This window comes from Rattus norvegicus, chromosome 15, assembly GCF_036323735.1.
Source record: "Rattus norvegicus strain BN/NHsdMcwi chromosome 15, GRCr8, whole genome shotgun sequence".
In the NCBI taxonomy this organism is placed as follows: Eukaryota; Metazoa; Chordata; class Mammalia; order Rodentia; family Muridae; genus Rattus; species Rattus norvegicus.
In genome coordinates this window covers 82,194,628-82,216,899 of record NC_086033.1, presented here as the reverse complement: position 1 = coordinate 82,216,899, position 22,272 = coordinate 82,194,628, and the positions used below count along the sequence as shown (strand labels likewise).

Sequence of the window (22,272 nt, the reverse complement as noted above, 5' to 3'; positions counted from 1 at the left end):
GACTGCTGCTTGCTCTTCTCCTCTGCACAGTTCATACATGCACAGCTGTGCTAGCTGTCCCTCCCCAGATCTTCCCATCACCACCCTTCCTACCTGTGTGTAGCTAGGCAAATCATCAAAACAAACAAACAAACAAGTGGCCTTCAAAAATTACTGATAATGGATGCATCTACATTTAAACGGATTAGCACTCATGAAGCCTCCACAGGCGTCCTTAGAATTAGTACTCATACTGGTCATAAGAAAAATGCTTTCTGGAGAGAATAGCAAAAAACAACAAAGGAAAACCCAAACATATTTCAATTAAGTTTTGATATTTACCTGAAAAGGAGTTAATCTTGTCAGGCAAAGATTGAATTTGAAGCGGCCTGCTAACCAAAGCCTGTAAATGGGTCCCTATGTTTCCCTACAGTCACCGTTGTGGAGATGCAGTTGAATCTGCACATTTACTCAGTCCCTGGCTGTGCAGCACTGAGTACTCACATTTACTCAGTCCCTGGCTGTGGCGCACTGAATACTCACATTTACTCAGTCCCTGGCTGTGCAGCACTGAGCACTCACATTTACTCAGTCCCTGGCTGTGCAGCACTGAGTACTCACATTTACTCAGTCCCTGGCTGTGCAGCACTGAGCACTCACATTTACTTAGTCCATGGCTTTGCAGCACTGAGTACTCACATTTACTCAGTCCCTGGCTGTGCAGCCTTGAGTACTCATATTTACTCAGTCCCTGGCTGTGCAGCACTGAGTACTCACATTTACTCAGTCCCTGGCTGTGGCGCACTGAGTACTCACATTTACTCAGTCCCTGGCTGTGCAGCACTGAGTATTCACATTTACTCAGTCCCTGGCTGTGGCGCACTGAATACTCACATTTACTCAGTCCCTGGCTGTGCAGCACTGAGTACTCACATTTACTCAGTCCCTGGCTGTGGCGCTCTGAGTACTCACATTTACTCAGTCCCTGGCTGTGCAGCACTGAGTACTCACATTTACTCAGTCCCTGGCTGTGCAGCACTGAGTACTCACATTTACTCAGTCCCTGGCTGTGGCGCACTGAGTACTCACATTTACTCAGTCCCTGGCTGTGCAGCACTGAGTACTCACATTTACTCAGTCCCTGGCTGTGCAGCACTGAGTACTCACATTTACTCAGTCCCTGGCTGTGCAGCACTGAGTACTCACATTTACTGGGATGAAGCTCGGAAGGCTGTTTTCCATCATGATCGGTCCAGGGCGAGGGCACAATGACATCTTTAGTAAAAAACTAGGAAAAGTTGTACAGTTAGGCTTAAACTCTCCACAAATGGGAAAAAAGTACCTTCAATGTTTTCGAATAACCATCAAGGGTGTCATATATACTAACAGTAATTTTAAAAGGTTAATATTCAACACAAGTGACCGAAGTTAAGGGGAAGAACATAGAGTATACATAGAGAGAAGTCTTCAACTTTAAATCAACCACTTAAAACTTACAAATTAAGCTAAGAGTACTATTCACAGGTAAATTACTTTTGATTTCTCTGCCGATTTGTTTTGGGGTTGGTGACAATTTAAGATAAGAAGCAGTAAATGGTCACAAAAGTACACATGTGAGTACTGGTGTGCTGGACTTAGCCTGTACTGGCTCTTAAGATCCAATTGTAAATTTTCAGGAATTTAGATAACCTTGTTAAAGCCAATATTATAAGTGAAAGTATATAAATTTATAGTTAAATAAATAACACTGAATCAATCATTCAAAACGTATTGCTTACCCATCATTATACATTTGCCCAAATCTATGTCTTTGAGGTTAATTACACCTTGGGTATATATGTGGTGGCCTCTGTCTTACTGTGGTGTGTAACCATGCTTTTCCCATTCAGTGACATCCTATTAGCTGGAAGTTGGCTACAGATCAAGCACTTACAGTACATAGCAGCAATCACTGAGAGCATGCTAGGTATACAGAGAGAGCAGCTGGTGCTCATGTGCCTATATCACAGCCATTCTACCCAAAGGAACAAAACCTGCCTCTCTATATCCATCTATGTTCGCATTTATCTATCATCCACCCACCCACCCATCCATCCATCCATCCATCCACCCATCCATCCACCCACCCACCCATCCATCCATCCATCCACCCACCCATTCATCCATCCATCCACCCACCCACCCACCCACCCATCCACCCATCCATCCACCCACCCACCCACCCACCCATCCACCCACCCACCCACCCATCCATCCATCCACCCATCCACCCATCCATCCATCCATCCACCCATCCACCCACCCACCCATCCACCCATCTATCCATCCATCCACCCATCTATCCATCCACCTACTGTCTGTCTGTCTATAGCTGCATCTTTTGTTCCTAATGCAGTATTTTCCCTTCTTTTGTTTCCCAGGAGAATGTTTTCTTTTCACTGCTATAGCGGACAAAAGCTAATTTCCTTAACTAAAGCTGGGATGAGTCTGTAAGGAAATCAGGTGAACCTAAAGGGAATGGGGAACAGGCTAACGCTATATACGGGCTAACGCTATAGGAAAGGATAAGGGACTGCATAAACTTAGGAAGTGTCACACTCGTTTATACTAGTTAGACATTAACTAGAACCCAGATATGAAACATTTAAAATAACGAGGAGAGCAGACATTTGAGAGTTTGATGACAATCAGTATTACAAAAGGACAGAAACAAGCAGTGGCATCATAGACAAGGAGCGGACACGCTCTGGCCTCTAGAAAGGCAACAAGGTGAGGCCCACCCATACTGAAACTCCAAAGCCTCCAGCTTGCCAGTCCACTGCAAGAAGTGCATGAACAGACCACACGCTGTAATAACGAACAGAACTTAATATCTATCAACAGGGCATTTTCATACACTTACTAAAATATAAAAATATGTATGGGTGATTATTTGTAAAAATCTAAGAAGATCAAGAAAAATAAAATAAAATCAAGATGCAAACCGTAATGAGGATGAGCCTGCCTAGCACATTAAAGGATGTGTGGTATTGTGGGTATAAAACTAGGTCCAACTACACAGGCAAAAGTCCTAAGGCCGCAGTAGTTTCCTTCAGGAAGACAGCTTTTCTTCTCTCTTTACAGGGGACAGGTCTGCTCTTGACATGTATACAACATATACTCTGCATACAGTATACTAAATCCTGACTTTCACTCTGATTTTATTCCCCTATGTTTTACCCGTTGAACTTGCCTTGAAACAACTTCCAGGAGAAGATATATTCCAAAATGTTGGAAAACTATACCTGAGGTATTTAGCTGGGAGGAATAAATGGAAATTTAAAACTAGACATAAAGGAAAAAGGAGGTTTTTCAGGATCGAGCATTATACCATTTTCTAGAACAAGGCTGTAACCTGAAGTATCAGGGACAGAAAACTTATGTTAGAAAAACTACAGAGGGGTCAGTCACCTGACTCCAGAACAGGCCATTAATACACGTCTTTTGGGGTACAGAAGAACCACGTGTAGCTGAGGACTAGAAAAGTGTAGTGGAGACCAGAGGGCAAACAGGAAAATTCAAGAGGTGATGCTCTGAACCTTTCTGAGGAAAGAATTAGGTAATCTTTACACTAGTTTAGGAGGATTAAGCCATTTTATGAGATGTATTCTATATCTTAAAAATCCTTAAGAGTTAACAACAAAAGACAAAATTATTGCATGCAAACTAGACTGAGTAAAAATACTCAGCTTCCTTTACATAAACTCCAACCGGAATCAGAAGTTTGTGCTCATCGGTCTTCTGAAAGCACGGGAAGACAAGCTGTTAGGCCTTGAGCATGAGATGATGGGCAGAGAACAGCGCACCAAACCAGACTAACCTAGGCAGAGGCACTAGGCCAATGGCTTCCATGAGCACTAAGAGGATTACTTATCCAGACAGCTGAGGGCCTTGGGAAGAGCTCAGAATGATGAAGGACTATGGGGAGGGAGCACTGAGGACCAGAGGGGAGCTGGTAAGAGGGAGGGTAAAGGATTTCAAGTCTTCTTAAGGGAGAGGCAGGCAGGCAGAACTCATTGCTGGCTTAAAGATCGTCAGTGTTCAGTTACCTCTTCAATGGCCTTTTGTCTTTTGTCTTCCACATCTTTATCTATTCTATACAGAGACAAAGAAGAAAAATAACCAGGCCATTATTTCACCTTATTGAACATTAAAAATAATAACCTTTCAAAGAAACAATTTTCCTTCATTGAAACTGACAACATTAAACTCATTGCAAAAGAAAAACCCGTGTCTTACGGCACCCAGTTCATGGAGGTGTTCTGACATTCTCACTAGCTGTCAGGCCTACTGGCCTCTCAGTCACTCTGCACGGAAGAAAACTTCCTTTAGCCAACTTCCTTCCAATGGCATATTTTAAATAAAGTGCTTTTAAGCAACAGAAATGAAGTAATTCACATGACAGAAAACTAACAACTGTCCAATTTTTTTTTTCAATTACAACAATTTCATTATAGTGGTAATTTTAGGATAAGCTCAATTAGGAAAGGACATTAAGAACCTATTGTTCCGGATAAGCAAAAATATTAATTCTAAAATATACTAACAACATAAAATTTTGTCCAAATAAATACTTTTTTGTTCTAATGAAATACAGAATTACAACACAGATTTTTCTGCTATAAAATGTAGTATAAAATGTCGGGTACCAAGCACAAGGCGTCCCTTGCCAAGGACATGACAATTAGCCTTGTAAGACCACTTCTTTATCTTGTGTCAGGAAAGAATGGGTGCAATCCATGCATAGATTGGTGAATAAAATTTTAAAAATAATTTCAAATCATTTTTCTCAGTAACTGTTCATACACATACACAGTTAAAAAAAAGAGGGGGGTGGGTGGGGAAAGGAAGCCTGTATGTGGGTGTGTGCATTTCACAAATTAAAGTTAAATAAAATTTTCAGGTCTGGGAATTATGAAAAAACAATCTATGATGATCCGCGTGTCCTACATGGGTGACAGGCCAAGTCTAAGGATTCAGTTGCCTTCATTACCATGGCCATACGATAATCATATCCAAACAACTGTATGTACTCATTTAGTTTATAGTAAGTTTCGAATAACCTTTAGCCCATTCCAAATCCTTCAGCAATTTCACCAGAGGGGCTCGAGCATGAAATATTCAGCTCATTATTGCTGGAACCAGGTAATTAACCAAGTAATTGCTGGAACTAGAAACTCTTCAGTGGCAGACAGGCAAAGTACCATGTCTAACCTACTATAGCACACCACACATGCACATGGGTGGCAAGTGCTCGGAATCCTGGTGTTGTCCTTTATTCTGATAGACCTCTGTGAGCTACACATACCAAAGGAAGGCCTGAGGGCCCTGACTAGTTAAGAAGAGGCATCAACTGCCACTGCTCGCCATTCCAAGCATGAATCGTACTCACTTCCTTTGGTACAAGTCTTACAAGCATTCAGTGAACTACATCAGTAATTTAACATTAGAGTAGATTCCCACTCTCCTGCTATGTAACAGATTCACCTACTCGGATACACTAAAATTCTCGTTTTAAACTCAGCCAGGTAACACACCCCTATTTTTGTACAGTAATGGCAACTGTGGGCTACTTGTCCAGTTAGCTTGGCAGGGCAGGAGTAACATGCAGTGCCTCAGAGCTCAGGATGTTTCTGCATGGATGACATCACAGTTGTCTGAATTCAATACACTGAAGAGATAAGGCAAAATACAGTATGCGGTTTGCGGGGAGTGGGGGAAAAATTACTCATAAATTCCTTTGAGTTATCTTCCCTATAGAAGTATTATTTAAAATTTAAAGTCCTGCATGCTTTCTCTTCAGCCTATTATTCCATTTTGACTAAGACTTCAGGTGAGTATTGACTATGGGTGAATGGTCATCAGGACGCCAAGCAGAGAGAAATGGAGAAAAAGGCAGGCAAATGCTTGGGAGAACATCTCAACAGAGGCATCTATGAAAAAATTCTAAAGCCAAAGAGGGAAAGGTCCAATTGCTTTGAACTAACAATAACACCTCTCTTATGACAGAAAATTAAACACTGCAAAGCCATGTATTTGATTCTCTTTCAAGTATTAAAAAAAAAGAAAGAAGACTATAAGCATTGCTCAGCCATTATCAGAGAAGTTTCCTCCTGAAGCGGATGAGAACAGATAATCATAGCCAGACATTACGCAGAGAACGTCAGCATAAACGGATGTCTCCATCAAACCCCTCTTCTCAGAACTGAGGTACGCTGCAGAAGAGGAGGCAAAACAAGTGTAAGAGCAAGAGGAGATAGAGGACACCATGAGACAACGTGAGCAAGGTGCACATGAACCCTCAGGGGAGCGGCATGCACAGGCCTGCCTGGTCCGCAGCAGCTATGTATAGATCACGGCTTCCAGTGTGGACAGAGTGGGTCTGATTCTCGTGTCTTCTCTTAGGCTCTTTTCCTTCTGTTTGCTTTGCCCAACCCCAATGTATAGGTTTTGTTTCACCATGTCATATATTAATTATACTACGTTATATTTTATTATATAATTATATAATATTGTCATTATATAATATTGACAATAATATAATATATTATTGTCATCCCTTAGAAGCCTGCTTGTTTTCTAAAGAGAATGGAGAGGGAGTGGGATCCAGATGGGAGGGGAGGGGAGGAGAAACTGGAAGGAATAGAAGGAGGAGAAACCATAATCAGGATATATTATGTGAGGGAAAAAAAAAAATTTACTTGCAATAAAAGAAAAAAAAAATCATACTATAAAACAAAGGTTCTTTAAGCTATAAGCAATGCTTCCTAGCAATCTGTTAACTAAAAACCTAGTTCTGGTCCACTAGCAAAGTGTATGATCTCACTGCGTCGTTGGCCAGCACAAACCCGAGGCACACTAGTGTTTGAACAGTACATCACACATCGGCAAAGAAGTGCAGACTGCACAGGTGGCATGCAGAACTAAAAGAGAATTTGTGGGCCCATGAAGTGGCTCGGCAGGTAAAAGCACTTGTCATGCACACCCCTCTACCTGAAATCAACCGCTGGACTCCAAGGCGGAATGAGACTCCTCAGTGCCGCCCTCTGAGCTCCACACCCACTCTGTGGCATACGCACTCACCACTCACAGACACTGCGTGTGTACTCACAGATCTTTTAACTGTGTTAAAGTTGAATGATGCCGCTAAAACTCTCTACTGCCAACACATGCTGCTGCATTCAGTGGGTTTTAACGTGTTAGGTTTTAGACTTCCCTGGTGAGGCAGCAACTGAAAAGAATCTTGTTTTATCCTTAGACACCAATCCAAACATCAGAAAGAGACAACTATAGAGAAAGGTACAAATGTTAAAGTGCTTTTCCAGCTACCCAATCTCTAGGAAGGCAGAAGTGTTTTGAGTTTGTGTGTGTGTGTATATGTGTGTGTGTGTGGCATGTGTATTTGTGTGTACGTGTGTGTATGTTTGTGACATGTGTATATGTGTATATGTGTGTACGTGTGTGTGTCTGTGTGGCACATGTTTTATGTGTGTACGTGTGTGTGTGGCGTGTGTGTATGTGTGTGTGGCATGTGTGAGTGTGTAGCATGTGTGTGTGTGTGTGGCATGTGCGTGTATGTATCAGTTATACAAGAAACAGATTCCTATACAGATTGCAATTCTAAGTCAAGGTATCTTTCCAGATATAATTCTTTAAACTTAAAAAGGAAAAAAAATCCACATTAATTTTTTTTCTTTGTTGATATATGTACACAGATAAACAAGAGGCTTTTAGACGTTTGTATTTTTTCTTTACATAACAGTCTGTTATTCTACTCAAGTAGAAGAAAGGAAAACTTACCGAGAAAGACTTAAGTAGGAAGCCTGACGATGAATCTCCTCTGGGTCTATTTCTACAGGATTTATTACAGCCAGCTGATCAATAGACCACCTAAATTCCCCTGGAGTCTTAATAAAATAGATATACATATAAAATCAAACTAAAATAGGTCATCAAAATGATACCCAATGTTACCTTCAAAACTGTAGATGGCAATAACATAAAAATCTTTTGAAGCTTATACTTTCAAATCTGAGTTCAATGACTCTAGGTTAAATGGAAAATGGCACACTATCTCTTAAAATACCAACATCTTCTGAGTAATTTTAAAAATGGCACAATATTCTAAACTCCAGAGCAATAAAGGTATAAAAATACGATTAGCACTCATGAGAAACCATGCCCATGGGGAAACAAACACCTAATTTAGCAAAAGTTGAAGGCCTTTATCATCAGTGAGAATGAAATCTTAGCTATACAAGCAGCTCCAACAGCCCCTGAAATAACTGATTCTCAAAACACTTGACACCATCCAGGGCTTCTCCATATGTAACTATCCAGCGGATCCCAAACCTTACTCAAATCTGAAAGTGTAAGTACAAATATACTCAGAGGGAAGTGGGCAAGAGGTTCTAATTTCTGGCTTTGAAGTTTAATTACAATTTAACCGATGCCAGGTGGTGGCACATGCCTTTAGTCCCAGTCCACGGGAGGCAGAGGCAGGTGGATTTCTGTGAGTTTCAGGCCAGCCTGGTATGGAGGGCTTGATCACCAAGAAACCCTGTCTGGAAAAACCAAACCCAACCAAACCAGAACCAGAACCAAACCCAATTTAATTGAAAGCATTCTTTTATTATTGTGTGCATATCTATGTACATGTTTGTATGGATGCAAGTGTGCATGTTTGTGTGTGTGCACACATGTGCGTGCACATGCACCCTAGGAGGCTGGAGGCCAATCTCAGGTATTGTGTTTTCTGAGACAGGATTTTCACTGGCATTGATATATCCAATTAGTAATCTAGGCTGGCTAGACAGGGAGCCCAGGATCGGCCTGTAATCCCCTCCCTGATTAGGTTGACAAACATCCAGCAGTCCTGTGACAGGGGGTTCTAGGGCTCTAACTTATGTCCTTGTGCTTGCACAGCAAATGGCGAACGTGCTACCCACCGAGCTATCTTCCCCAGCCTCCAATATTTACCTTTGATTAAGAAAATTTTAATTTAGACAACTTTAAAATAAGCAAAATTTTATCATAATCAGTTAATATCATAAGGCCAAATCAACGAAATGACTATATAAGCTGTATCTGGCTCGTGCACAACTTTTCCCTGTCTGAGCTGACATAAAATGCAGAGGAAACAGCCATTTGGTGTCTTAGTTAGGGTTACGACGGCTGGGATAAAACACCATGGCCAAAATCAACTTGGGGAGAAGAGGCCTTATTTGGCATTGCTGTTCACCACCACCCTTGAGGGCAGTCACGACAGGAACTCAAACAGGACAGGAACCTGGAGGCAGGCCCTGAGGCAGCCATGGAGGAGTGCTGAGCTTGCTTTTTAGACCCCGGGACTGCCAGCCTATGAACGGAACCATCCACAGCAGACCATGCCATCCTATATTAGGTACTAATTAAGAAAATGTCCAGCAGGCTTGGCTATAGCGCAATCTAATGGACACACCTTCTCAATCGAGTCTGAGACTTGAGCTTAGGTCAAACTGACATAAATGTGAGCAGCACCCCTTGCTTTAGTTTCTCGAGGTGAGCGTGGTGAAAAAATCAAAAGAACTCTGCCGGTGTGGCAAAGTGGAAAGAGCTGCACTGAGGGAGCCTGGCCTCATTTCCCATGTCCCATCCTTCTGATGACTATTAATCATGGCACATGCGTCACGATTTCAAAACTGCTCCTTTTGTTGCGTTTATTCCAGCAGGAGTTTCCTTCCTTTTATGGTAACTGCGAGCTTTAATAGGGCTAAATGTTTTTTAATGGCTGGGCAAAAGAAAGCAAAAGTATCACTATTTTATGACAGAAAAATAATATGAAATTCAAATTTTGGTGTCCGTAATTCCTTATTAGAACATGGCGTATCTGTCTCCTTATTGCTCTTGGCTGCTGTTTTTGGTCTGAGGTATGAGTAGCTCAATTGTGACCAGGTAACTTGCAAAGCCTGTCTGTTGTTTATGTTGGTGTGTGCAGTTCCTGGGTGCCCACCTATACACATAAGAGCGCTCAGATCATGTCTGCTGAAAGAACCATTAGAAGATTCGGTGCCATCTTCTCCTTGTATTTACACTTAAAATTATTTGTAGTTACTTTCAGTTAAAATCACTTGTAAACACTAGGCAAGAAAAAACTTACTGGTAGTTTTGTGGACTTAAAGACAGAAGGACTAGCAAGGGTTTGTTCATGGAGATTAGAATAATCACTGGGACTTTCAAAGGGATTTAAAACAGGGATCCTTCCTGGAGTTGCTGGTGTTATTTGCATTTTTAATTCGCTGACATCTCCCATAGCCCAGGAAGCAAACTAAAAAGAAATCAAAAGTATACATGTTAAAATTACTGAGTATCATGGATATTAATCCTGACAAAATACATTCGACATCTCACAAAGAGTTCACTCCAAATGGCATCCTCTTGGGGTTAGTTTATGTTTATAAAGGAGAATTAATCCCGTACGTTTTCTCAGATGATCCTGAGAAGCTAACCCTGGAAGCTGGGGAGGTAAGGCACTGGTGCTATCATTTTTCTGAGGAAGCAACACATGCACGGAAGTTAGGCGGCATATATGAACCAGCCAACCAGTTATGAGTGAGGTCTGGTTCAATCTGATTACACTAAACTCAAGCACCTTCCAACCAAACGACTCCTATTTGCCGTTCTCTTTATTCGTTTTCTCCAGACTAAATATTATGAACACCCTCTGGATACCCACGTAATCCCATAAAGAACTGCAATTATTACTACTGGCACGTTAGTCTTCACTTGAACAGATGACTGACAGGGTGGATCCAGGTGGGGATTTAAACTACTTTTCCCGAAGACCACTTCCCGCCAGGATCCAAAGGCACGCTGCACTCCTTCCAAACAGGATTGCAGCCAGAAGCGGGGGATAAAAAGAAGAAAGAATTTACTTTTGGAAGACCAAAGTTGAGCGGGCTCCCTCCGTACCAGCAGGGACGTCACTTCCAGCGACCATTCAGCTTCCAGGCGTCCCTCTCTCTGCTCCCCTTCACACCTAGGCGAGCGCACAGGCACGTCTGCAGCCAGGAAACCAGAGCGGTCCAACTCGAGACAGGAGTCCAGGCCTGGGGCCACGGAGGACGTACCGACATTCGTGGGTAACGTGGAAGTTCTAGCACCCCGCAGGGCCCACCGCAGGCGCCGACTCTTTAACTCCCTCAATGCTCTCCGGCCAACCAGGGCGCGGGGCGGGGAGAGGCCACCGGCCAATCGCGTCTCACCGCCGTCCGCGAACCAGCCAATGGCGTCGAGGCGGTGGGGTGAATTCGAACGCTAACTCCTCGCTCTACGTTCCGCGCAAGGGAACGAGGCTCCAAATTCAAATCAACGCGGTCAGGCGTCCGCGCTCTGCGCGAGGGGGCGGGGCTTGGACGGCGGGGGCGGGGCCTAGGCGGCGTGAGCGCGGCCGCGCGGTGAGATAGTGGGGCCGAACGGCGGGCGCTCCAGTTCCGGGTCAGGCCTTCTCCCACCGGTCGGGGGCTTCTCCTCTCCATGGCTAGCGGTAGCGGCGCGGGCGCGGCGGCCTCGGCCAACCTGAACGCGGTGAGGGAGACCATGGACGGTGAGTGCGTGTCGCGCTCCTTTTACCCGGCCTGCGCTTCCCGGCGCTGAGCCCCGGGTGGGGGCGTCGTGGAGGGCCCCGTGGTCCCCTCATCGACCTTAGCGGTGTCCTGCGAGGGGACGGGGAAGGGACCCACGGCGACCTCGAAGGTGGCGGCCCCAGAGCGCCGGTCTTCCGCTGCGGCGTAGTTTGGCGCATGCGGGGCGTTCTGGCCTCGCGTCCGCTGCTTGCGCGCCCGGCCTGGGTCCACGCGACCCGCCTGGCCCCTGGCGCGTGCTTGTGGCACCGCAGAAGCCTGCGACTGAAGTCCCGGGCGAAAGGGGTCGTGGACCTTCGGTCACTGCTCAGTCTCTGGCGTTTCAGTAAGGAGCAATTTGTTTCTAGTGTATGAGGACATCTTCCGGTCCCCATCTCCCACTCCTTAGACCGGGCGACACGGGTGACTGCTGTTGTGGGTGTGTCCGCGCCCGCGTCAAATGGGTAGAGCGCACCCACTGGTACGAAAATAAGCCTCGGAATTGCCTTCTCTCCGCTGTGGTTCTGCAGCTTCGCACCTCTGGGACCCCATAGTTATTTTCTTTATTAAAATAAAGTTGTAGTTCCAAGGGATACTGTGGGTATTTAAAATAAGACAACCAGGTCAAGCGTTCATCAAGTTTTGTTTGTTTGCTTTTTCTTTTGCAGTAGCTGCCATCCCGTCTGCAAGCATCTTTCTTTGTCTTACTTCATTTTACTAGTTTCCATCAATATGTGGTGCTGCTATATGCAGTGGCTTTGACGGTTTCTAGGGGTTACCACCCCAGCAACTTAAGAGATAACCTTATGTCACAGTACTGCCCCGTGTTTTCTTCACTAAACGCCCACCATATCTTGCCCCTTCTGATAGGATCTTGGAATGTTCCACAGCTTAACTTACCATAAAGTAAATTTATGGACACAAGGGTACCATTGTAGGTTTGGGGTTGTGTTCTGAGACAGACTCTCGCTGTGTAGCCTAGAGTGACCTCAAATTCCGGAGCTTTCTCTTTCTTCATTCGGAGTGTCCACGGAGTGCTGAGTACACCAGTGTGTGTTGTGAATAGTGTCTGAGGAGGGAAACTGGTCTAGTTGGTGGCCTGCTGGGAGAAAGGCTTTGCATCCCTACCTTTTCTGAGAGAACTTGCTGTAAAGTAAAAAAGCACAAAATAGAAAACCATTTAAAAATGAAGACCAGAGAAGTTTGTTTGCTTTTATTTTTAATGAATGGAGAACATGCGTGAGGTTTTAGTGCAGTTAAGTCATTGGGATGAGAACCAACATGAAATTTTCAAAGTTGGGATTCCGTCTCTTCCTTTGGTAGCAGTTTTTCTTCAAGCTTGAATGTATTTCTCCTTATCATTTTGCTTGCTTCAGATTCCCAACAGTGACTTAATCTTTTGATATCACTGGTTTGCTAGGTGAGTAGGACTCACGGTAAAGTTTGCAGTTGCTGGAGCAGGCAGGCATGTAACTTGTTTGCCCGTGCTGTGGGAGGAATTTGATTTTTCCACAGCCATACATACTCAAAAGCAAGACTAGGAAGTCTCCATTGATGAGAAAGAGGTTTTCCCTACAAGGGAGGAGCAGAAGGGAACCATAGTAGGGTCTGGAGGATTCTGAGGAAGTGTGCTGCTCTGCCAGTTATCAGGCAGAAATGCACCGTCTGCCCTCAGAGATGGAGAAGCATCATCTGTGTGTTGAGCTAAGATGCCTCTATAAACCTTTGTCCAGAGAGCTTGGGGCCGTATTGAGAGGGGATCAAAGAGCTTGTGAGCAAGAGGAGCTTCCCATCTGAGAAGAGCCTTCATCCAAATGTCACAAAGTACCTTAGGTAGGTGAAAAAAGAAAGTCATTGTAAGTCATAGCTATGAAGTATAATGGCGGTCGGGTACCTGGTGGGCCCATGCCGAGGTGTCCCCCTGAGAAATCACACTGTGCAACAGATCTGGTATAAAGGGGGTTTATTTGGGGGAAGGGAGAGGAGTGAGGGCCTGGAGAAGAGGTAGTGGACATAAAACAGGCCCAGAGATGGGAGCAGAGCCTTGAGGACAGAGAAGCAGGGACAGAGGACAGAAAAGGAGATGGAAACAGAAAGGCCGAGCACATAAGGGAACAGAGAGGGAGCTGGGATAGCGAGCAGTCTCGGAGATGAGGACATAGTGCAGAGGGCCTTAGCTTAGTTACCACATTTACCACCCAGAGACCCAGGTGGGAGGGGCACAAAACACCCAGGATAGCAGAGGGAACACAGTACTATGCTCTCACAGGGCTGGAAGACCTTCTACCAGCCAGCGAGGAAAACACAATTTGTGAAGCAATGAGTAGAGTGTATGGAAAGGTCTTACCTTAGTAGCAGCGTCAGCTCTTGACTACAGTGCTTGGATTCTGCCCAACTGATGTGAAGAGTTAGACCTGAGTGAATCTGTTTCCAGGTAACTATATTTATTATAAGCTCAGGAGTACTTACAGAAACATAAAACACATCCTTTACCAACAAAGTAAATTTACAGTATCTGGCTTATAATCACTGCTTATATGAAACAGGAAAATGAGTTATGAGAAAAATTCAAACCATTAGCAGAAAAAAACCCCACAGGCATTACTGTATTCCATAGTCAAAAAATTTTAATACTGACATGGAAAACATATTTTAAGGCTCACATTGAACTTTGAGACATGAAAACTAGGGAAAGTTGGATGTTTACATGAATACTACAGTTTTCAGTACTTAGAATTAAATTAGTGATTGACTAAATATTGTTAACTTGCCCATTTCCCCCAAAATAATCCATGGTTTCCTGCAACCAAAGCAGGAATCCCAATAAACTTGTTTTGGAAATTCATGAAAATGTCTGACTTCACCTTGAGAATAAAAAAGGCTTATATGCATGAAAGTGGCAAAAGTATTTAATCTACTCTGTGCAGTATAAAATTAGTAATTAATGATATAGGAATGACACAAATATGCTATATAGACCCCTGAGAACATCTTATGTAGTAAAGGTAGCAATTGCAGTTTAGTGATGAAAGGGTATATCATCCAACAATTTATATTGTGGTGTAACTGGCTTATTTCTGGAGAAAGGGTCTTTTCTTCTACCTACACTACAGGAATTGAATATTTAAATGTTTCTGAAAGGGAGAAGTCAACTTTCAAGTGCTGGACCAGAATAATGATAAATTCTCTTTGCATGGGAAATAACGTCCTAAGTATAATGCAAGGGGAATGTGTACAACAGGTAATCCGTTATCAGTCAGTGTGAATTCTAAGCACATTGTTAGAAACAACCATTCTGTAACAAAGTTAATGTAATTGTGTGTATCCTGTAAGGAGAGGGTCCCCGGAAAAGCCCTTGGGTAACCCAGGTTCTGCTGCTGCTTTTCATGTTGAAGACAGATATTTTAATGGGTTACCAAGAAACGCAGTAGAAAATGAAGTTAGGGTCACATGTTGTGCTCATACATACCTATAGGCAAAACACTCATGCACATAAAATAAATACACAAAGTTTAAAAGTGAAGTTTATACAAGCTTTTATTAATAAGGCCAACAGATGCAGTTATGTCAAATTATGAAGGGTTCTAAAGCTTTAAATGCCTATGTTGCTGAGTATTTCTTTTAGAATTTGTTTTGAAATAAAATTTAGTACATACAGATGTATCACAGTTACCACAGTATTATGTCAGTTGGGAAGTGTGCAGAGAAGCTTAACTGTTAAGGCAGCGCAGAGGTGAGAAGTTGGCATTTCCATCAAAGGCATGTTATGCTGCTATCTTTTAAGTTTTTAAGATTGAGGCACCAGGCTGGCAAAATGGTTTATTAGGTAAAGGCGCCATGTCAGGAAGCCTGACTACCTAAATTTGTTCCCCAGGACCTACATGGTGCAAGGAGTGAATTGTAAGTGGTTCTCAGACCTCTGCTTGTAAACTGTGCCTATGGGAACCCACACATACACACAAGTGCATCAGTCATTCAGTTGCTTAGCCAGCATCAGAGAAGCGTCCTCTGGAGTGTGAGGAAGGGAGATAAACTACAGAGACCAGATAAACTACAGAGACCCACGGCCACATGTTATGCAGAAGTTAGAGTGCTTGGAAGACTCAGACCCGAATGGTTATCTGCATCAAAACCTTTAGCCCAGGAAACCCTGCTGAGGCAGACACCAAGGAAACAGGCCCTCGAGATCAAATGAACTCACCTCTTATGAACTCACAGAGAGTGAAGCGTCATGCCCAGGTCCTGCATGGTCTGCGCCTGGCCTGTGTATATTCTGGCTCTAGTTTTAGTGCTGGTTGGTTTTTTTAAGTGGGATTTCTGAATATCCAAAGGAGTGGGTCTCTGACTCCTCCTTGTGCCTTTTCCTGCGCTCTTTTCCTTGTTTGTTTGAAGCCAGTTTGTTTCCCAGTGCTAATGGAGAGGGAGTGAGATACAAAAGAGGGGAGGAACTGGAAGGAGTAGAGGGAGGGGAAACCAGAACCAGGATTATTGTTCAGATTACGTGAACAATAACCTAGTAAAAGATTTTTTTTAAAAGGATGAATGAAAAGAGTTGAATTTCAAGTTACAAATATCATGTCAAAGTGTTTCCAACAAAGTCTTTAACTTATCTTTTTAACTCTTCAGATTATAATTTGATTACCATATTTCTCTCTTCCTTTCTTCCTTCCACACCCTCCCATAGGTGTGTGCTGTCCCTGCTCTCCTTCAAAGTCAGGGTCTCGAGTGCTTTCCCAGTTGTTACTGCATGCACATGTATATACATAAATATGCCTAAATAAAACCTGTACAGTCCCTTACGAAAAAGAACAGAAGTGCTACATGCATTTTTATTTTTAGTGTTTATGCTTTTTAAAAATTGTTTATCTTTTTCAGTACTGCTTGAGATTTCAAGAATTTTGAATACCGGTTTAGATATGGAAACGCTGTCTATTTGTGTACGGCTTTGTGAACAAGGAATCAACCCAGAAGCCTTATCATCTGTTATTAAGGAGCTGCGCAAGGGTACAGAAGCACTCAAGGTTAGATTTGCATGTTAGTTTGTTATAAATAAAAAGACTATATCTAGAAGCAACTAACAAGTTGTGTGAAAAATCTCTTCTAATGCTATCAGGAGAAAGTCTCAAGACCAGAAGGTGAATGTTCAGACCAGAAAAATTATTGATACACCATGATATCGAAATTTCTCACTATTTTTAGAATTTTTCTGCGTTGACTAGAATTGAGCCTAGTGCCCAATGTTAAGTTCAAGTTCTAATCCTTGGTACCAATGAATCTAACCATATTTGAAAATAGTATCTGTGTGGTCTCTGATTTTTAAACCCAATACAAAAAAGTAGACCAAATATATTTACAGAGTAAATATTGATTTAGAGATACAGAAGGGGCTGGGGAGATGGCTCAGTAAAGTCTCTGAGATGCAAACATGATTTTGATCTCCAGCATCCAATAGGAGTCCGGGTTCAGGAATGTTTCCTGGAGCTGGGGGTGGGGGTGGGGGTGGGACTGGGGGTGGGGGTGGGGGTGGGACTGGGGGTGGGGGTGGAGTCCCGGGGGCTTGCTGGCCAGTTAGTGTAGACCAGTCAGTACAGTCTTCTCTTTGGTAAACCAAGCTGGAAGGCGACTGGAAGACCCGGTGCTGACTGCAGACACACGTGCGCAAACAGAGAGAGCCGTCCATAACCACGGCTGTCACTGCCAGCACTGTAGGAATCCCTCTTCCTCCACAGTCCCCCTTCTCACTTCCCTCCCAGCATCCTGAGTTCTAAAGTAGACATTCATCAGTCTCACTGACTGAGCCAGACGTCTAACAAGTTTACGCTTCATTTAAACAGAATCTTACACTTTCCACTGGGTTCTTCCCTTTCCTGTTAGGTCTACAGTGTTCATTTATGTACATCATACATAAATGTGTACGGTGTCATGTGTCCTTTCGTGCAAATGCATTTCCTTCCACAAATACACAGCAGTGTACCTCTCTGTGCAGAGTGGATGCTGAGTTGTGCTACTGCGAGCCTTATTTAGCATTATTGTAGCTCCTGTCTCTTCATGCTTATACGTGTGCAGTGTTTAGCCATGTACCTAGGCATAAAACGCCTGGGCTGTGGGATGTGTGTCACCATCCTGACAGATCATCCAGCCAAGCTCTCCCAGAACAGGTGTCTTTATTTGTACCTTACCACCTCACACCTTTGCCTTTGCTTCATGTTTGTCAGCGGTCATCCCTGGGAGCCTTAATTTCAGCCATTTCTCGTTAAGGAGCATGGGTGGGACCTTTTTTTTTTTTAATTGCACTTCTGAGTATTTCATACAGTTTTGCCCAGCCTTTTTTAAAATTTACTTGCCTTCTTTGTCATCTTTTTAAAAACTCAGTTTATAGCTGTCACAGCAGGATGTAAAAAACTCTGAAGTAAGTGGTGGTAGTTAAATGAGTACTCCCTGGTACTAGAGAGCCATAGGCTCAGGTTGTGTTGGCGTTACTTCCTCTAGTCATGCCGTGACAGTAATGTGCCGCTTAGGACACCGAAGCTGCTTTTAATGCAGTTCAGCCACTGATAGTTAAGTGGTAGACTGGAGTTCTAACTCGAGCTGCCTGACAAAGACTGTGTGAGCCAGCTTTTTAAATGTTTTCTTTTTCGAGACAGTCTTCATATGTATCCCTAGCTGGCCTCAAATTGATGGAGATCAGCCTGCCTCTACCTCCAGAGTGCCACCAGACCTGGTGTCTTAGTTAGGAGAGACACCATGACCAAGACAAGTCTTATAAAGGACAACATTTAATTGGGCCTGGCTTACAGGTTCATTATCATCAAGGTGGGAGCATGGCAGCATTCAGGCAGGCAGAGCTGAAAGTTCTACATCTTCATCTGAAGGCTGCTAGTGGAAGTCTCATGGTCAGCCAGGATGAGGGTCTTAAAGTCCATGCTCACAGTTACCCACCTACTTCAACAAGGCCACACCTCCAAATAGTGCCACTCCCTGGACCAAGCATATTTAAACCATGACACCTGGCAACAATTTTCAAACTATATTCTTACTCTTGTGTGGTAAGTCTGGAGGGGAAAAAGAAACTAATTCAGGACTGGTTGTGCGCCGATGATTCTAAGGAAAGCAAGGTCAGTTCTGTTGCTTGTAAAGGAAAAGTTTAGGTTTATTTGCATTATTTATGATTTTCCCAATATTTTATTGTATTTTCTTAAAATAGCTAAAAAAAATTTAAACTAGGAAATAGAAATAGAAGTACATTAAAAATTCAGCATGTGTTTCTAAGATAAAATTGACCATTTTCATATTGGCATTAGGAAATTATAGTAAGTCTTCATTTTTTTTCCTGTTTTTTGAAGCAGGATTTCTCTCCATGGAGTTCAAGGTTGGTTAGCTCCAGCTCTTTGGAGCTTAGCCTCCCAAGTGCTGCGCTTGCCAGCAGATAGATGCTGATGCTTGGTCTTTCAAGTCATCCTAGAAAGCATATCAGATCAGTTTTTGGTGACTCAGACACACCTAGGAGGTGAGGTCACCCAATCTGGGAAAGAAAACCACACTGCACATTCTCACTCCTGCAAATCCTAGTCTGTGGTAGTGCATGTGTGAACAGCTGGAAGGGATACTCTATGCCACTTAGAAAGAAGACCAAGAAAGGACCATCTTGGGTGATAAGGAAGAACAAAAATGCCAGCAAAGGACAAGAGTCACGAAAGAAAATACAGAGTTCATTGTTTCTCTAGTTTTACCTGTCATGCTGTCCCCCTCCTTGTGTGGGCCTGCGTCTGCAAAAGTACATAAAAATGTAATTGGTAGTGAAGTGTAAAACACTAATTGAAGTTTCATGGCTTCAGAAAGGATATTCTCACTGTATCAGTGAAATATATGGAGTTTGGGACTGGGAGTACAGGTGCGATGTCTCTACTGCTGAGTTCATTACAATAAAATTATGTATATTTTTAAGTGAATACCATAAATACCTTTTAGCAAAATTAAAAAATAAAAAGGAAGAAAAATTACAAATATGTTCACTGTTTCTCTATTGCTGGTATTCTTTATTTGTAGCTTAATAGTCTTTCTCATTTTTAATTCTGTCTTTGCACTACAATAAAACAAACTAATGAAGACCTTGGAAAACAAGTTCTGTGTTAACTGTTAAAGAAGTAGTACATTTTACGTGATCTCTGTTATATAAATGACCTTTTCTGTTTGTAATCTAGCAGTGAATTTAAAACATCTTGATACTACCAACAAAAAATAAAAGTCATTGTATTTTTCCAATAAAACTATTTGAGTTGTGTTGTGGAATAGCTAGCTTTTGTTAAATATGGTATAGTATTGATCAATTTACCTCCATTGGTTGTCTTAACCATGGATCTTAAATAATGGCTCTTGCACTCTTGTTCTAGGCTGCTGAAAACACAAGCTGACATCCAGAGAATTCCTGATGAGATGTCAAGCTTGGCAAGAACATTCGAAGATTCCATTGTAGTCAAGATACAAAATGACAATGATGCATGCTGCCTAGAAAATGTTTTCTTTTCAAAAGAATTATAAAACCACAGCTGAGCGGGAAGTGGCTTGAGAAAGAACTAGCACGTGTGTTGACACCATGTCTTAATGTTGTTAACGGCCCCAGCTCCATGGTGCTGCCGGGCTCTTATTTATGTAGTCCTTATTCATAGCTCCGCTAGCTGGGATTTTCTAAACAGCATCTATTGGATACGCACAGCTGCTGTGCCTGGGTGAAGTCAGCGGATCGCATCAGAGGTGACATGCAGTAGTTACGACTTGTTGACATTTCCTTATAAACCTTACTTTTGGATTGTTTAAGCATAAAAACTGGCTGGATGTTCCATTGAGCTGCAGGTCGATGGGATTTGAGCTGCCTGCCATTTGTGGAGTTTGCTTTTCTATGTTTCATATCTTGTTTTTAAAAATAGGATCAGAAACACGGCCTCTAATCGTCTCCTTACCAGAATATCTAGTTCTTTGCGCAGGGTTTTGGCAGTTAAAGCTGTAAAGAAGATCATTTGAATGTTGCCTAAAACTTAGAACTTTTTGAAACTTGGAATTTTAAAATGCCAGGGCGTGAACCATCTAATGAGAGCAGCTGAAAATGCTTTTCTTTGTAAATTTTATACCCAAATAAAGTCTACAAAATAATGTATAAAGTGAAAACAGCAAACATGCAAAATTCCTTTTTAATTTTATTGCATAAAAACAATATAACTCACTAGTGAATCTTGAGTGGCTGTTAAGTCACTACATAGGTGGTGTATTTCAACAGATTAATTCAGATTTTCTGAAGAAGTAGGATTTCCAATTGCTCAACAAAAACTAATGAAATATATACCAGTGATTTTAAGTATTATTTGCAGAAAAATTTTCTGTCATTTTTATCATTAAAACTTTAACTCATCAAAATGATGGTCAAAGATAAATTCAAAACTGTTACAATAGTATTGGTTCTGTTCTGTTACAAAATCTCACTGGAATATTTTCACAAGCTTAATATGTATTCTGAATTTTTTGATTCTTAAATGTTAAGTTTGATTCCATGCCAAACCTTTTTTTATTTCAGACAAGCAAAGGTGGTTTTCACACCGTTTAGTAATTAAGTAGCTATTTCCTCTGTGCCCTTAAACTAACCTGAGCTACAGGAGCCCTGCCCTCAGAAGGCTGAGGCAGGGGAGTTGCAGCTCCCAGGCCGGCTTGAGCTACTCAGTCAGCACAGGGAGACCTGAGCTCGACCAAGTCTTGCCTTGTCACTGTTTTGGTTTTTAAGTATGACATCTTTCCTAAGTAAACTGACAGGCATCTCTTCCAAGTTGGGAGACAGTAAGAACTTGTAAGAATCATTTGATTAGTGATATGCAGATATTGTGTATTATTTTTTAAATCAAAAAGTACTTTCTCATATTTCACAATTTGTATGTATGTACTTCTAGACCACAGAGTTGGTAATTTTATTTATGACTTTGTAGATTAAGTTATGTGTGAAACAAAGTAGGAAATATATTGAGGAAGGATTATGTTTATAGAGAACTTCCTTATTGTGTCACATTTTTAAATGTAAACATATTTTAATGAGTACGTAAGTAATATTTAATAAACCAGAGATACATGTTTGTTGACAGTGACAAAAATAAAATTATTTTGTGTTATTGGCATGTCCTTTTGATATTCTGTATAGTTCTGTGAGTTCAGTTCTGTTTTTGAAGGTAGTCTAAATATTAAGGGATTTACTGTGTATGACAATGTTAAGATGGCTATATGAGGTGCTGGAGAGATGGCTCAGGGGTTAAGAGGACTGGCTGCTCTTCCAGAGGTCATGAGTTCAATTCCCAGCAACCACATGCTGGCTCACAGCCATCTATAATTGGATCCAAAACCCTTTTCTGGTGTCAGTGACAGTGTGTTCATTTACATAAAACAAATAAATAAATCTTTTTAAAAAGATGGCTATATAATATGCATTATATAATTACATCTTAACCTTTGAGGAGGGGTGGAATTCATTTTTTCTGATAGAGGAGATAATTATATTAGCATTGATTTGGTTAATTTATTTAAATTGACAATTCAATAAATGTAAAATTATCTTTTTTTCTGTATCTTTATGTGGAAAGTCATAAAATTTATTTGCATGTTCAAATATATGTGAACATTT

General features: G+C 42.1%; 2 protein-coding genes across 5 annotated transcripts in view; one reads left to right on the top strand and one right to left on the bottom strand.

The window, feature by feature from the left end:
• Positions 1-11,433, bottom strand: part of Bora (bora, aurora kinase A activator) — a 38,033-nt gene extending 26,600 nt beyond the window's left edge. For 2 of the 4 annotated variants that reach the window (XR_005493734.2, XM_039093376.2), the window contains exons 1-5: positions 10,932-11,433; positions 10,157-10,324; positions 7,819-7,925; positions 4,068-4,113; positions 1,186-1,267 (exon numbers count right to left, since the gene is read on the bottom strand). Coding sequence is in view for 3 of the 4 variants with exons in the window: in XM_039093376.2 (XP_038949304.1) it covers positions 1,186-1,267; positions 4,068-4,113; positions 7,819-7,925; positions 10,157-10,309 (388 nt within the window). In the remaining variant the exon portion in view is untranslated. The remainder of the gene's footprint in view (positions 1-1,185; positions 1,268-4,067; positions 4,114-7,818; positions 7,926-10,156; positions 10,325-10,931) is intronic. The other 2 variants (XM_039093375.2, NM_001013997.1) reach the window with 2 other exon arrangements.
• Positions 11,434-11,463: 30 nt separating this feature from the next.
• Positions 11,464-21,772, top strand: Mzt1 (mitotic spindle organizing protein 1). Its single transcript, NM_001399557.1, has 3 exons — positions 11,464-11,602; positions 16,494-16,639; positions 20,009-21,772. Exons 1-3 carry the CDS (start codon positions 11,533-11,535, stop codon positions 20,027-20,029), a joined length of 237 nt encoding a protein of 78 aa, NP_001386486.1. The 5' UTR covers positions 11,464-11,532; the 3' UTR covers positions 20,030-21,772.
• Positions 21,773-22,272: the final 500 nt, after the last annotated feature.

What these genes read in the sequence shown, in the direction of transcription:
- Mzt1 (NM_001399557.1), top strand. Translation starts at nt 11,533, where the DNA reads ATGGCTAGCGGTAGCGGCGCGGGCGCGGCGGCCTCGGCCAACCTGAAC. An exon ending in GGTGAGGGAGACCATGGACG is followed by an intron (nt 11,603 to 16,493) that starts GTGAGTGCGTGT and finishes TATCTTTTTCAG; the next exon opens with TACTGCTTGAGATTTCAAGA. An exon ending in AGGGTACAGAAGCACTCAAG is followed by an intron (nt 16,640 to 20,008) that starts GTTAGATTTGCA and finishes CTCTTGTTCTAG; the next exon opens with GCTGCTGAAAACACAAGCTG.